This window comes from Notothenia rossii, assembly GCF_949606895.1.
Source record: "Notothenia rossii genome assembly, chromosome: 2".
NCBI classification, from domain to species: Eukaryota; Metazoa; Chordata; class Actinopteri; order Perciformes; family Nototheniidae; genus Notothenia; species Notothenia rossii.
This window is the reverse complement of record NC_136904.1, coordinates 22085250-22101514: the sequence shown is the minus strand read 5'-3', so window position 1 is coordinate 22101514 and position 16265 is coordinate 22085250. Positions and strand designations below refer to the sequence as shown.

Here is a 16265-nt window from a genome sequence, read left to right as displayed (position 1 = left end):
GAATGTTTTAAGGCTTTTTATAGTCAGTCTCCAACATTCATCAGAAATGGATGCCATTCAATGCAGGTAAATGTTAAAAATATTAAAATAATGTATGGTGATACTTGCATGCTAGTTGTTAAGGATCACATTTTTGTACAATTTAAACGATTGGTATTTATATCTGCTGAATCAAAATTGTGACCATCAACATAATTAACAAAACGTCTCTTTCCCCCTGGATCCTGGCTTTGTATAAATCCCTTTTTTGTTATGCTTTTTTGTCAAATTAACTTAACTAAATTATGTTCTCATTCATAACACTCTGTTCGATGTCTCACTATGGGATGCGCCTCATCGCGGAGGCAAACAGAAGCATCAATCTCATTACACCAATCCTGATTGGCAGGTGATCTTGACGTCAGCGTCAGGGAATCCACCCCCTATAAGTAGCTTGCGCTACGTCGCATGCGTCATTCAAACACCTCTTCTCGCTTCAGAGCACATCTCTATATCGGTAGCCGGGCTAGCTTAACAGTCCACAGACTGAACCCAAGCTAACTTCGGTCGACGGGCGCTCGCCGGCTACTTTTATGCTTCTGCAAGAAGACTGTTAGTATTAACACACCAGTTAATACTACAATCGACCTCGCCGTTTTTCTTTTCTCCGGAAATTAAAAAGGTAAGGTTTTGACTTTCAAGCTAGTAGCACACCTGTTGCTAGCTTGCCTCCCTCGCTACCGACACCACGATAGCGAGGACGTTTTTTCTTTTCTTCACAAACCAGAGAAGAATAGGACTAAAAGAATATTACCACACCAGGTAATATTCTTCGAGAAAAATTGCTACGCCGTCGTCTTTTCTTCGGACTAACGACAGGTTGGAGAAGATTTTTTTTCTCGGTGAAGTACCTGTTACGAGCGCGTCTTTCCCACATCGCCATAATGGCGAACAAGATGGACACGTCTCTCCCTCACACCAGAGGAGTCAGGGAATCGGTGGCTCGGCTCTGCGGCTGCGGGTTGAAGATTTCGGACGCAGACTCACACCAGGTCTGCTCGTCCTGCCTCGGGCTGCAACATGCCCAGGAGGCTATCGACAACCCCGGCTCGTGCGGGCATTGTGCCCGTTTCACCATAAAGAGCCTCCGCCGACGGCTAGCTCGACAAGCTAGCTTGTCGGGTCAGGACCCCCTCATGTCCCCTGATTTGCCGGATGGAAATCAAGACACGGGGGCGTCCGCCACAGAGATGGAGCCCCGCACTGTTTCGGTCTGGAGCTCATCAGCAGTGGCAGCTGCAGAACCGGAGTCCCGCGCCGTGTCAGGCTGGGACTCGGTGGCAGCGAGAGACGCGAGAGCGGAGCCCCACGCTACACCAAGCTGGGGCTCCCGGCTGGACCTCACCATGGTCTCGCCCGCGGATGATGTCCTGGAGTTGGACTACACGGAGGACGAAGAGGATACCTCTGGATTCCTCCTGTCCGACTCGGATGAGCAGGAAGACAACGTCTTCATGTCATCTAGACTGTGACGGTATGGAGAGGCTCGGCCTACACCAAGCAGGAACCCCGCGCTGCCGGCGAAGGCGGACCGATTCCAGTCAACCATGACTGAACGGTCCTACAGAGACGCAGCGTTGTCCGCCAGGGCTTTGAAAGTTTCCTCGCTGCTAACCGCATACCAAGCGGAGCTCTGAGAGGATCTGTCAAAAAATCCTGGACCGGCAGTACTGGACGAGATAGCCGCGATCACGGACATCTGTCGCCGCGTTCAACGCTGCGCCGTCCAGGCCACGGGCAAGGCAATGGGAATCATGGTGGTGCAGGAAAGAGCTAGATGGCTCCACCTCACCAACCTACCAGACCGGGAAAAGGAGGATGTGCTGGACATGCCCATCGTTCCCGAGGGGATTTTTGGCTCTGCTCTCGTCTCCATGCAGAAGAGATGCGAGTCCAAGAAGAAGGAGGACGAGGCCCTCCACCTCTGTCTCCCTCGAAGGGTCCAGCCGCTGCTTCTGCAGCGGCAGTCCTTCGCCCAAGCTACCTCAACTGCTCGGTTCAAAGTACCGAAGCAGCAGAGGTCACAGCCCGCCCCGAGTCCCCAGCCCAGGCAGGAGACGAGGGCGAGTTGGCCCAGAAAATCTCCGGTTCCGGCTGCAGCTCAGGCGCAGCCAACCCAGAATTTCGGCCAGCAGTCGAGGAAGAAGAAGCGGGCGGCCTGACAGCCTCCTCTTCTCCCCTCCGTGACAGAGCTGGAAGTCCACGGTTCCCCAGCTCCAGATGTGTTCCCGCTGCCTCGAGAGATGCCTCAACGCCATCCTCAAGTCTGCAAAAGCACATGTCACGATATTGTTCTGTTTTCTCTTACGCATCTTACGCTGACGCATCCAGGCTTCAGTCCCAGGGCGCAGCTAAAAAAAATGAAAATAAAACCAATAAACAGTCCGCCAATTGTTCCCCTTTTGAGAGCAGCTACGGCCTCTCTCAAAAGGCGGATAATAGACGGGTCTGTGAAGGCACCACCGCCACGCGCATACGCAGTGACGACTGGGGTTATAAAGCCACCACCGCGCGCATGCGCAGTGCCGGCTGGGGTTGTGAAGGCACCACCGTCACACGCATGCGCAGTGTTGTATTCGCCTGGCAACCTACCTAGACGACTGGCTGCTTCTTGCACAGTCGGAACAGGAGGCTATTACGCAGACAAATTTCCTCGTAAAGCACCTGCTCAATCTGGGTTTCAAAATAAACACAGAGAAGAGCATGTTGTGCCCAGCACAGACTGTACTCTTCCTGGGTCTACACCTGAACTCAGTGCCCTTTACAGCCCGCCTGTCAGCGGAAAGAGTGAAAGCTTTCAGAGCTTGTCTGGCTCATTTCCAGCTTCGCAAATATCTTCTCTTCAGAGAATGTCTGCGGTTACTGGGGCTCATGGCGTCAGCCATCCTGGTGGTACGACTGGGACGCTTACACATGAGGGAGTTTCAGCGCTGGGTAGCCGCCCTCAGACTGGACCCCGTGCGTCATGGCGCGCGGAGATTGATGTTTACTGTGAAATGCGCAATGGCACTGCGCCACTGGCTGCACCCGACTTTTCTTGTACGGGGCGTGCCTATGGGTGCTGTCCTATCGCGGAAGGTGGACACCACGGACGCATGTCTGACGGGCTTGGGTGGTATATACGAAGGTCGACCTGTGAGGGGTCTCTGGAGCAGAGACCTCGAGCGGGCGCACATAAATTACCTGGAGCTTTTAGCGGTGTTCCTCACCCTAAAACACTTTCTGCCTTTTCTCAGAGGACACCATGTCCTCGTGAGGACAGACAACACGACCACAATATCGTATATAAACCGCCAAGGGGGTTTGCGTTCTCTCCAGTTACACATGCTGGCACGCAAACTGATCTTGTGGAGCTGCGGCCGTCTCCTCTGTCTGAGAGCGACGCACGTACCGGGTGTAATGAACCTTGGGACAGACCTGCTGTCCAGAGGTGGACCACTATATGCAGACTGGACTCTACATCCAATGGTTGTGAGTCAGCTGTGGGTGCGTTACGGCCGAGCCGCGGTAGATCTGTTCGCATCAAAAGAAAATGCTCACTGTCAGCTTTTCTTTTCAATGCGCGATCAAAACGCACCATTAGGCGTGGACGCGCTCGCGCACATTTGGCCTCCGGTCCTCCTGTACGCGTTTCCACCCCTGGCGCTGATACCCCCAACTCTGGCCAGAGTGAGGGAACGGCGACACACAATGATCCTGATAGCTCCACACTGGCCTGCAATGTACGGGCTGGCGGAGATCTATCAGCTGCTGTGCGGACAGCCGTGGCAGCTCCCCCTACGCAGAGACATACTGTCTCAGGCGGGGGGGACAATCTTTCACCCACACCCGGAGCGCATGGCCCTATGGGCCTGGCCCGTGAGTGGTACAATCTGAATACAGTGGGTCTCCCGCAGAAGGTAATAATCACTATTCAGAGTGCGAGAGCTTCCTCCACCAGGTCTCTTTATGACTGTAAGTGGAGGGCGTTTGAGGAATGGTGCCTTCAAAAATGGCACACCTCTTTTCAATGTCCTGTGGGAGTGATTTTATCATTTCTACAGGACCTAATTGATAAACACAGAGCTTTCTCCATGATCAAAGTCTACCTGGCTGCTATTGCTGCATGCCATGTGGGCTTTGAGGGTAAGATGGCCAGTCAACATCCTTTGGTCTGCCGTTTTATGAAGGGAGCTCGCAGGCTCCTTCCTGTTTCCAGGTCACTGGTCCCCTTATGGGACTTGACAGTGGTTTTAGATGGGCTCACTCGAACCCCATTTGAACCCCTGGAAGAAGCTGACATGAAGCACCTGTCACTCAAGACAGTGCTGTTACTGGCCCTGGCATCCGCCAAGCGGGTCAGTGACATTCATGCGCTCTCTGTACATCCTTCATGCACTCAGTTTGCCCCAGGGCAAACGAGAGTGTTGCTGAAGCCCAACCCTGCCTTTATACCTAAGGTGGTTGGTTCATGTACCCCAATTGACATTGAGGCATTTCTTCCGCCGCTGTGTCCCTCCGGGGAACAGCAGCCGAATTTGCTATGTCCAGTCGGTGCTTTACGCACTTATATGGACAGATCAAAAGAGTTTCGTCATAATGACCAACTCTTTGTGTTCTGGGCTAACCCTCAGAAGGGCAAGCCTGTTACTAAGCAACGGCTCTCTCACTGGATTGTGGAGGCAATTGCTTTGGCTTACACGAGTCACGGTCTGCAGGCACCTTCAGGTTTGCGTGCTCATTCGACTCGTGGTCTGGCTACATCCTGGGCTTTGTTCAGGGGTGTTTCCATCCAAGACATTTGTGCAGCAGCGAGCTGGTCCTCGCTCGCTCACTTGCTTTTACAGGCTAGACGTCTCTGCTCCTAGTGTGGCCCGCGCAGTGCTGGGCACCCTGTTGAGTCAGAGCTCTACCTGTTCAGTTCTGGTTGGTTTGGTTATTTTCGAGATAAGCTCGTCTGGCAATACGGGAGCTACAATATCCCATAGTGAGACATTGAACGGAGTGTTATGAATGAGAACTATAGGTTACTTACGTAACCCTAGTTCTCAGAGTAACATGAAGTGAGATGTTTCACCAGACGGCCCTCCTTGCTATGGTGAAGCGAGAAGAGGTGCTTGTTTTGAATGACGCATGCGACGTGGCGCAAGCTACTTATAGGGGGTAGATTCCCTGACGCTGACGTCAAGATCACCAGCCAATCAGGATTGGCGTAATGAGATTGATGCTTCTGTTTGCTCCGCGGATGAGGCGCATCTCATAGTGAGACATCTCACTTCATGTTACTCTGAGAACTGGGGTTACGTAAGTAACCTATAGTTTTCATTTCTCAAAGATTAGTTTTCAAGCACTTTTATGTGAAGCATGTTTTGGGAAATATATTTTCTTTTCATTGCATCAGGCCAGCAGCGGCTAACGTTTTTCATTGCTTGGCTTTTTCCTGCAGTAAAATAGATAAATAAAGAAACTTACACAACCACACACAAACATACACACCCTTCAACTCTAGACCACACATTCAGATGATGCCCACCATGTTTCCAGCCTGTAGTTAGCAGAGCAGAGCCTCAGTAATGGTGTAAGAAGCCACTCCTCAGTATGATAGTGTTTCTATCATGCTGGCTCAGCCTCTTCTCTCTGTTCCCCCCGCTGCCGGAAATCAAACATGTCTGCGCTCCTCTTATCAGCCGGGTCATTGACAGTCAGAACACACACAGAACAACTCACTAGGTCTAAAAACACAGAACTTCTCTTAAAAAAAGTATTGAAATAAAATAAAATCAAGTTTTATTTATATAGCACATTTTAAAAAAAATTGGTCGAGCCAAAGTGCTGTACATATAATAAAAAATAACCTACAGTAAAGACACTTTACAGCAAATACAACAGCACAGTTTGTGCAGAATATCAGTATGAGAAAACGACACCCTCTGTCCTTAGACCCTCAAATCGTACAAGGAAAAATCTCACAGTTTAAAGGGGAAAATGGGAGAAACCTCAGGGAGAGCAACAGATTAGGGATCCCTCTCCCAGGACGGATAGACGTGCAATAGATTCCGTGTGTAAATCGAAGAGATAATACATTTTACAGCATAGGTAGACCAAATGTTTGGAAATGCATGTGTCTGTAATAAGAAGATGAATCCACGAAGATGTCAAAAAACAATCCTGTGGGAGCCATCAGGGAAGCAGCATGACGAGACCCAGGCAGGACCGCAGAGACAGGTTTAGCCACGACCCGAAGTCCACGACTTAATCCAGAACTCAGGATAGAGGATCCAGGGCACAGGACCACAGCAAACAGGATCAGCCTCGACTCCGGATCCCGGCGTAGATATAGACACAAAAGAAAAAGAGAATTTGGGGGAGGATGGGTTAATCGGAACATGAGAATACACAGAAACAGACTGACAGAAGGTAGAACAAGCACTCCCTTAGGATAGGTTAAGGGGAAAGGGAAGAAAGCAAGAGAGTAAGAAACAGAGGTGAAGAGGCACACGCAGGGAACAAGGTCCCCACTGGAGCCTTAGTTGGAATTGATGAGAGGTAAGGAGGTAAGCTGTGAATACGGTCTAAACACTCCCCGGCTGGAATAAGCCACTCTGCAAACCTGTTTCCCTCTAATAAAACCTTGAGAGGTCAGAGAGGGAAAAGGTTTTTTGATGAAGAGAAAATATAATTAATAGATTACAGGATTAGAGAGTATGAGAAGTAGAGAGAGAATAGATTTAGAAGAATGAGAAGTAATAACCTTAGTTTTAAATATAAGAGCCAAGTTTTTAGGATTTAAGTGAAAGAGCAAGAACCAACATGTAGGTGAAGAGGCACAGCATATCTACATCAATGCACTCTTATTAGATTATTTGATCAGCTATAAACTTTATCAAATAGGAAGGTCGTAAGCGTACTCTTAAAACGGATAGGCAGTTGGCCGCCCGAACACAAACTGGAAGCTGATTCCACAAAAGTGGAGAAAACATCCTGTTTAATAAAAAGGAATCAATATTAATATAAAATATATGAACAACATGCAGTTTTACATAAGAACATTGTAATATCTATCTGTGAAATCTAATATTCACACACTATTAGCTGTTTATGACTCAGTAGAAACAGCAGAAACTCTTGACAATGTTTAAAGGTGACCTATCATGCAAAATGCACTTTTGTACATCTTGTATACATGAATATGTGGCCCCGGTGTTCCAGGGAACTCACAAAGTGTCAGAAAACACAACCCTCTCTATTTTCCTCCATACCCAAATCTCTTAAAAAGAGGCTGCAACGGATCTGATACAGACTGATCCAGATTTGAACACTTCTGTGACGTCACAGAAGTGGCGCTGCGGCTATTGGGCCAACTCCACCAATCAGGAGGAGACAGCCACGGACATTGCCGTTCGAAAGCGCTGGAGAGGCTGTAGTACATATGCCAGGCCTGTAGATGGTGCTGTTCTCACAGAATCAGCCCATAAGACAGTGTTAAAGTGAGCGAAATGAGGAATGGCTAAAATGCATGATCTGTTTGGTATTTTTAAAAATAAAAAGTATAAATATGCCTTATATAGGTATGGTCCTACACTATATTATTCAAATATAGCATGATAGGTCCACTTTAACTGTACTCACCAGCTGGTCACTAACTGTTATTATGCAGTGTGATGCTGAGCAGGTTGTGAATACTGGTGGGTTTATAAAAGCTTCTTAGCTGAAGCAACAGCTTTCTGCTTCTGAAAACAAAGAGTGCTCAGGATCCTCTGCCATATTAAAGGAGCAGGCTTTAAAACGAAACAACGACCTTGAAAACACTGAAACACTCAGTCAGGTGATCATTTGTTATCCGTATATTACTGCAAGTGAGTTCTGTCACATTAACCATAGTAAATTGATACATTTTTAATACAGTAATACAATAGCTTACAGTCGCTTTTAAGAAACATATTCGGCCTGTTTAAAAATGTGAACAGATATCTAATTCGGCTTAAATAGTTCTGTCTCAAAAACTTAAAAGCGATACCTTCTTCTCACTTTGCTATGTAACTCTTTTCATCTTTTCCACCGCCCCCCCCCCCTGTTATCTCTGTCCTCAGGCTTGCCCAGAAGCCTGGCCGCTGGTGTAGGCCTCCCAGTGAGAGACGCTGCTTCATGCTCTCTCTTTATTGAAGAATAAAGTCATTAATACAGCCCGGACAGCTAGCAACTCCTGCGTGGGTGTTCTTGTAACACAGCAAACTTGTTTAGACAGCAGAATAACTGATCAGCTTATTATCCATGCCGTTTTAAGTTTCCCTTTTTGTACTTATGGAGGGAAATCGGTTAGTGACAAGATTTACATCCTAGGAAGCAAGAAGGATACCGGTGGGATAAAACGGGGAGAAATGTGTTTACCACACAGATATTGGTTATGTGGTTTGACAGGTGGAATTCATTAACTCCACAATCTAATGTGGTAAAGCCCTCCTAAAGCACACGCTGTAATCCCTGTGGGACCCTTCATAACTCTGTCTGCTGTGCCTCACACACTCAGGGGCTGTAATAATCTCTAACTGTACTCTGCGAGCACATATTTCTTTCTCTCTCCATTTCTCAGCTTGTCTGCTTGCCTTTCCTCTATCCGTCTGCTTCATTCACACAGTCACATCATCCGCGCTGCACTTTCACAGCCGCCGCTCTTGTCTTTATTCATTCTTTACACATTCTCACTCTGTTCTCCGTGCTGCTCTCTGACCCAAACAGCTGGCTCTGTAGGAGGTGCAGCTCCTTTCCTCCTCCACACATAAACACATCTTTGAGTCTCGGATCCTGGTAGACTGATCTCATCTGAGCAGGATCAGGTGGTGTTTCTGGTTCCTCTGTGTTTAATGCTGCCTGCTTAAGATGGTACGCCCGTAGGCATGTCCGACCCCTCTCTGTTCCCCCTCTCAGTTGCCCTCTCCAGGGGGCTTTCGGTCAATCTTTCCACGTCGTTGCATACTGTACAGCGCTCGACCGTCTAAGCTCTCATCACATTGGTTAACCCCCCCACAGACTCTCAGCCCCCCAGGCAGCTCCAGGCCTTCACCCTGACCACTGCCTCACAACTCATGACAAGCACATGATGTGAGAATGGCCATGGCTCAGGTATTAACTGAGACAAAATGTGAAAACAGAGAGACAAGAGGATAAAGGCGAGCTCGTTGCACTTTTTCTATTGCGTAGCGTTTTTTACTCAATATCAGTCCTTCTACTTTAACACACCGAGTTCCACACAGTGAGGTAGATGTTGGATGCTATAATCTGTACCCTCCCCCCTCAACAACTGCTCTTAAAAAACACACACATAGAAACACTGTGTAAATACTGGTTAATGCGCTGCTGACTGGCAAAAGAGAAACAGCAGGGTGTGCTTTAGCTTCCTGATGCAGCGGCCTGAGTATTAGTATCATTCAGACAGACGCTTTATCAGGAGTGGACAGACTTTTGTGTCACATGCAGCTTAGCAGAATTTGATGACATTTACTTTCATGGTGATAATACCAATTGTTAGTGGAAAATCATGTGCTGCGGATTTTGAATACATGTTTTGAGTTTGAAAGTGAGCATACTTGTAAAGCATGGGGTCTGTTATGTGCTTGTGTAGAGACTGCCATGATGTTTTGCTGTATGAAAATGGAATGAACATCATTGAAGTTGCTTATTCTCTGGGGAATTAATTCATTTCCATCCTCCATGTGTCTTTTAACAATTGTTCTCATCATTTCAGGCTCTTGAACTCATGTTTTTACTCCCCTCTGTTGTATCATCTTCTCATTCAAATAATTCCCATTACACAAGGAGCCTTTTTTCTTCTCATACTTGTTTGGTAAATGTAGTTAGTTTATTGTATCTCTGTCGTAGCAACAGCTTGGTGTGCTGTAGCCACTTTCTTTTCCATGTTTCTTTGTCAATTCATCTTTTGATTAGAGAACAAATTGCTTCCCTACACGTACTCTCCCCCCTCTGTGTGGAGACGCAGGGGGGCTCCAGATCCCCGCTGGCACCTCTGAAGACTCTCCTCTTTTCTTCATTCTGGGTTTATCAAAGTAAAAGCTTCATCAAGAATCTGTACTGTATTCAGCCCTGTTCATATTACAGCACAGCAGTTTCTGCCTTTAGCGTGAGTGGATGTTAAGGCTTTAATGTTCTTGCATCGCTCAAGAGGCAGCAAGAATACTTAACTTTGAACCAAGATAAAGATGATAATATGTAGAAATTAGTTCTCTCTGTAATCGTTTGCCTTTCTTTGTCTCTTTCTCTCCTGCTGTCTCCCCACAGAGACCTTTGAGTCTCTGATTTGGCAGGCTGAGAATCACACCAATGTGGTTCTCCAGGCGTCGTACCGCAGCATGGCTGATCAGGCTGTTGGCCCGGTGCGGGAACTCTTCACAGACATCAGTCTCTTCCTGCTGGGGTCTGAGCTCAGCGTTGATGACTTGGTGCAGCGATTCTTTGACGCACTCTTCCCACTGGTCTACAATCACCTCATCAACCCTGGCCTCAGCGACATATCACCGAGCTACGCTGAGTGCGTGAGGTCGTCCAGGCGAGATGTGAGACCGTTTGCCGCGGCGCCCGGCCTCCTGGCTGACCAAATCGCTCGCTCTGGGGTGTCTGGAAAACTGCTGATTCAGGCACTGCACCTGGGCATTGAAGTCATTAATACAACAGACCACTTACAGCTGAGCCGCGAGTGCAGACGGGCCCTGCTCAAGATGCACTACTGTCCTCATTGCCAGGTATGGATTTAGATCTCTGAAGCCAAGTACATTGATCTGAATTGATGAAAGTATTTTTCAGCATTACTGATCACAAAGTAATTTGCTCCACAGGGCTTAACCCAGTCCAAGCCCTGCATGGGTTACTGCCTCAACGTGATGCGAGGCTGTTTGGCAAGCATGGCAGAGATCGACAGCCACTGGAGAGAGTTCGTCCACTCGCTGGAGGGCCTGTCAGCACGGATGCAAGGGCCTCAGGATTTGGAGCAAGTGCTTCTGGGAGTTCACACGCTGCTTCATGATGCTGTCGGACATGCCCAGAAAAATGGGCCTCGCCTCTCTGCACAGGTCAGATCTTCTTTAAGGAGAGATTAAGCACTGTTTAAGATGGTAGAATCAAAGCTGTACAAGGGCTCTGTGGGAGCACATAGGAACCACCGGTCAAGTGGACAAGAATAGATAAAGTAAAAGGTATTTTTGTTAATATTGGAGTGTTTTTACTTTGAATTTCAAGGCTATTCCAGCTGCCAGCTCCATACTAAATGGTTTGAGGTGTGGAGACCAAAGATAAATTGCACAAGTCACACACAACAATTTGTCCAGAAATACATCCCCAAGGTGCTCAGAATTGTTGTAGTTAGACTGTCAGACAGGGGAGGATTCAGTGTCAACAGCCAATCTTCAGTTTGGGACAATGGGTGTAAACCTAAGGAGTCTTTATTCTTAACACAAGTGATCCATCAAAGCCTAACCATAAAGTATTTGTTTATGTACTAAATGTAACTTTCTGTTTACATGTATGTTGCTTGTTTAGTTAATGCCTCAGGATGTTTTTCCCTGAACCACACTAACATTCCTGTTCTGAGACCCCACATCTCCATCTAGTGGCTGTCTGGTGTCTCTGCTGCTTGATAAGATTCACATGAAATACATTTAGAAATTTGAGATGATAGGCTTGGCTGCACTAATGGCCTTGGTATAAACAGCTGTCATTCCAGCATCTGTAATGAGGCCTATTCGTCATGCACCAGTACAATTTTCCAAGACTTAAAATGCAGGGTTCTCCCTCAGTGTTTAGGCCTAAATCTGTGCCTGTCTCTTCGGGTAATAGGTGCACAAACTGTGTGGCACACCGAGCAGAAGGCCTGCGCAGTCAGTCAGCCTCCAGCACAGCAGCCAGGACTCAATCCCTCTTAAAGCTGCTCTCAGTGGATCCGGGGACTCGCTGGCTGTGAGGAGGAGGTACGTGGGTTAAAGAATGAAGCGTCGTTTTGTGATATTAGTACGTAAGCCTACTATAAGTAACCCCCCCCCACACTTTTTCAGGGACTTTCTAAACAGCTTACGCCTCTACCGTACGTTCTACGGTGGCCTGGCCGATCAGCTGTGTGTGAGTGAGCTGGCCTCCGGTGACGGGCAGGCCTGCTGGAATGGAACCGACATCGTAAAAAGGTGTGTGTGTTTTAAAGAAGTCAAGGGGTCACTTAAGTCATGTGGATGTTTGACATTCACTGTGACACAAAGAAGGCTGTATTTACCTTCCTCTGCTGAGGGAAAAGTCTCTAAGCTCACATTACATAGGTATATTTGTCAAAACTTGTTTGGGAGTCCTGATCCAATACACTGAGAATGGACTTTTCCGTAATGTCAAAGATTATTTAGGTTTTGATTGTTTTAAGTAACTTTTCTTTTACATGAATAATTCTCATTTTGTAGATTTAAAAGAAACTTTGTGAGGTAATATTGTGCAATTGTGCATCTCTTTTTTGTAAATTTGATGTCTTCGAAAAAAATGTCAGGATATGTAAGTGACCTGCCGCACTGGCAGATATATGAAAAATCAGACCCTGACTCAACAGATAAACATCTAACAACTATACATATTGGGTTTTAAAGGGCTTTCCTTTGAAAGGTTTCAGCTCCAGAGACATATCACTGTATGATCCTGGAGCAAAGGCTGTTTGCACACCATTTTTCCCTGATCTAATGCACATACACACACCCTTCACATACACAGTGCCCTCAGGAACCGGATGACACCGATGTAGGATTCATCTATTAACCGTTAGTGCTCTCCGACATAGATCTTGGATATGAATGGTTGTGAACTGGAGCAGACAAACTGGTCTCTTTGGTAGTATCAGTCAGCGGCCTTGTCTCCATTACATCACGACTCTCCATCCTACCCATGCTGTCATCACTCAAGGACCCCCTCATATATCCGCAGCCTGTGGTGGTTCGTCTTAACTGTCAGCCGCTTTCAGCGCTGTAGAAATGGCGAGTGGACCCGTATTTCAAACAACAGCGAGGTGGAAGTTGCCAGTTCAGGTTAGACGGCCCATTGTAAAGGATGACAGCCTTGTTGAGATCGTTTCACAGCGGCTGTGTGAAGGTATAAAAAAGGAGGGAGGACCGGGGGAAAAAAAGTCTTTCACAGCCTTCATAGCAACCAGAGACACTCTGAAGTATGTGAGAGGCTGCTCTTCAAAAATTGCATTACTATGGAAACGGAGTATCAAGGTTAAGTTTCATTCTGCTGTTGACAATTTACACTTTATCTTTTGTTATTTTCCAACATAACACCTCCAGTTTCCATTACAAAGCAGGCAGCCATCTCTGAGAATAGAGATGTTTCTTATGTGCTGGTGAGAGAGGCAGGCCAGCATGCTGCCGACTGTCTGTCATCTCTGCAAGTCGCCTCTGGGAAAAATGTTTATGGTCTGTGCGGGCTTCTCTCAGCTCTCCTAACCTGCCTTCCTCTTTTTCTCATTCACTCTTATTTTATAGGGAATCGCTAACCTCAGGTTCACCCATAGGTTCTCATTTTGATTCGCTCATTACCCAAAAAAACAGATGAAGAAAGCTATGGGGAATTGTGAGACATTAAGAAACTGGGGAGACGAGGCTCTGAGGAGGCTATCGAGCTGCGGCCCCGCAGCTTAGCAGGCTTCCTGCAGATCTACAACCCGGTGCTGCTTTCTATTAGCCTAGAACCATAGATGAGTGGCTGGGAGTCAACACAGGCTGAGACAAAAGCAATAAATAACCTCCTGCCTATGGGTCATAACCCAACATCCACTGAGAGAGAGGGAAAAAAACTCACTGCCGGATGGTGGCTGATTTACAGAAGCTTATCGAGGCCTCTGAGACTTTAAACGATTGGTTCAGTGTGTGTTTGTGCTTGTGTGTGTGTGTGAGAAACTGTACATTTGAATGTGTGTGGAAGACAACGGCTCTTTGTGTGTGCTGCCTCAGATTGTTTTATGGCCTGAAAGTAGTGAGTTGCACCAGAGCGTTGTCTTATTTAACAAAGAAAAAAGACGGGCACAAAAAAACATGGCACAGGAGTCGGAGATTGAAGGGAGATTTAATGCACATCCTAATCTGGGTCCCTGGTAAACAAAAAGATAAAGAACAATCAGATAAGATCAGAGAGGAAGAACACAAGCTGCTTTCATCTCAATGTCTGTGTGAGTGTGGATGATGGGGTCTCGCTTCAGGGGGCATTTGGTAAACAGATTCTTTCTCTCAGTCTCTCTCTCTGGCGCGTCCCTCGCCATGACATTCAGAATGGGAGGAAAAAAAGATTGGACATTATATTTTCTGATTAGTATTATGGCTTATTAACAGTTTTCTCTTCTTTTGTGACAGTCAATGATCCCACACTGAGTCTCTGCATTGAATTGAAACTGGAGAGGTGTTATATTATGTTCACAGTAACAATGTGAATGATGCAGAACACAATTATCAAATTTGCAAGGACCTGGATATCACACCTCTGTATACTCACACTTCTGTTACCATCAGAAATGTCTGTACCAGAGGTCGGTATCTAATGCCTTGCCACATTTATTCTTACCTTTTCAATAATATCTATTTGGTCATTTCATGCCAAATTGGTGTCTTGTTAGCTAGCAGAGTTGTAGTATAGTTTGTGTTCATTTCAATAATATAACTTTGGTCTTATATAAACCTGCAAAAATACTTGGACACTTGGGGTCACTGTAAACGCAATGATGGACAATTATCACTTTCTTAAGCACTAAGAGTTGCAGACTTAGACATCCACCAGATAGTAAGCAGATATAGAGGAAGCTTTAATAGCTTTAATTTGGAGTTGAGTTTGTGTCTTCCTTGATGACTATTTGTCAAATCTTAACTCTATTTTTCTAAATGTTTGGTCCCAACAAAACCCTTAGAGAAATTACTGGGTCTCTTAGATTCCCTGGCTATCAACAATTGATGCTGAGCAGGTAGTATTCAAATGTTTGTTGTTGTTAAGCTTTTTACTGAAAACGGCAATAAGAGCTTTGAGAGTGAAACACTGATGTTTCGAGCTATAAAGATGAACTCAGATGCTAAAAGTCTCCTGAGCTGAGGGGAGCTGCGGAAGTGGGTGATGTTTCTCTGTGTTCATCACTCTTTGAAATACAAGTACTTGTGTTATACCTTGGAGGGTTTGTTTTGCCCTTGTGTTAGACACTTCAAGACTGATTAAAAAGTTGTAGTGATTTATGTCACTGGACCACCAAGAGGCAAAAAAAAGTAAAACGGTGAAACATCCCTCAAACTGGATCAATCTGGAAGTGACGGTGATCTTTTTCGGTTGGAGGCACGGCCCTGTCTCTGCAGAAAGGTTAACACATTCCCACATGCTTTCTCCATCCGTCATGGACACACACACACACACACACACACACACACACACACACACACACACACACACACACACACACACACACACACACACACACACACACACACACACACACACACACACACACACACACACACACACACACACACACACACACACACACACACACACACACACACGCAGGTTGCCAGGTTGTCTTTGTTCTCTATCGAAGTAACAGACTGACAAAGACACACTTTTATTAGATGATGGATTGCAGTGATCCTCATTCCTCATCAGTTTCGACACATTCACCTTCTATTTCAGTTTGACACTTGAATTTAAAAAGTACATGTAAGCCTGCGCAAAGAAATGTTTGTTACTTAATTATTTTCTCCCTGATAATGAGCTGCAACCAGTTACAGCAGTGCTAAAACGCTGTGGCCTTACTGTGTATGTGTGTGATGTATTATTCATGATTCCTTCCTCCGGCGCAGACTCACTTTAATTCATCCCCACCTGCAGCCTGTCTCACGGCTGCCAACACGCACCAGGTGTTTGGCGGTGTGTTTATGTTTTCAAACGAGCCTTTTTCTAATTGAGTACAATGGTTTTTATTTTTATTTTAACGGTAACAAGGCAACTGACCTTGCATGCTGTTGAAATATAACATTGGAGGGATGAGTAATGCGGGATAAATGCTACAGTATGTATTGGAAATATTCTTGAAGGCAGGTGGGCAGAATTAAGCGTGGCCTTCTGTTTAATAGGCCACCCTTCATGCTGGAGTAGATGTCTGAGCGCCGACCTTTAACCTTTCTGTCTCTGTTTTTGCCCGGTTAATCCTGCAGAGGTTAATCACATGGTAATAAGAGCCC

The 16265-nt window shown here is 46.4% G+C and overlaps 1 protein-coding gene across 1 annotated transcript in view; it reads left to right on the top strand.

The window, feature by feature from the left end:
• Nucleotides 1-16265, top strand: part of gpc5a (glypican 5a) — a 130092-nt gene that overhangs the window by 21048 nt on the left and 92779 nt on the right. The window contains exons 3-6 of the mRNA XM_079664244.1: nt 10312-10772; nt 10866-11099; nt 11863-11993; nt 12078-12203. Of these exons, the coding sequence (XP_079520370.1) occupies nt 10312-10772; nt 10866-11099; nt 11863-11993; nt 12078-12203 (952 nt within the window). The remainder of the gene's footprint in view (nt 1-10311; nt 10773-10865; nt 11100-11862; nt 11994-12077; nt 12204-16265) is intronic.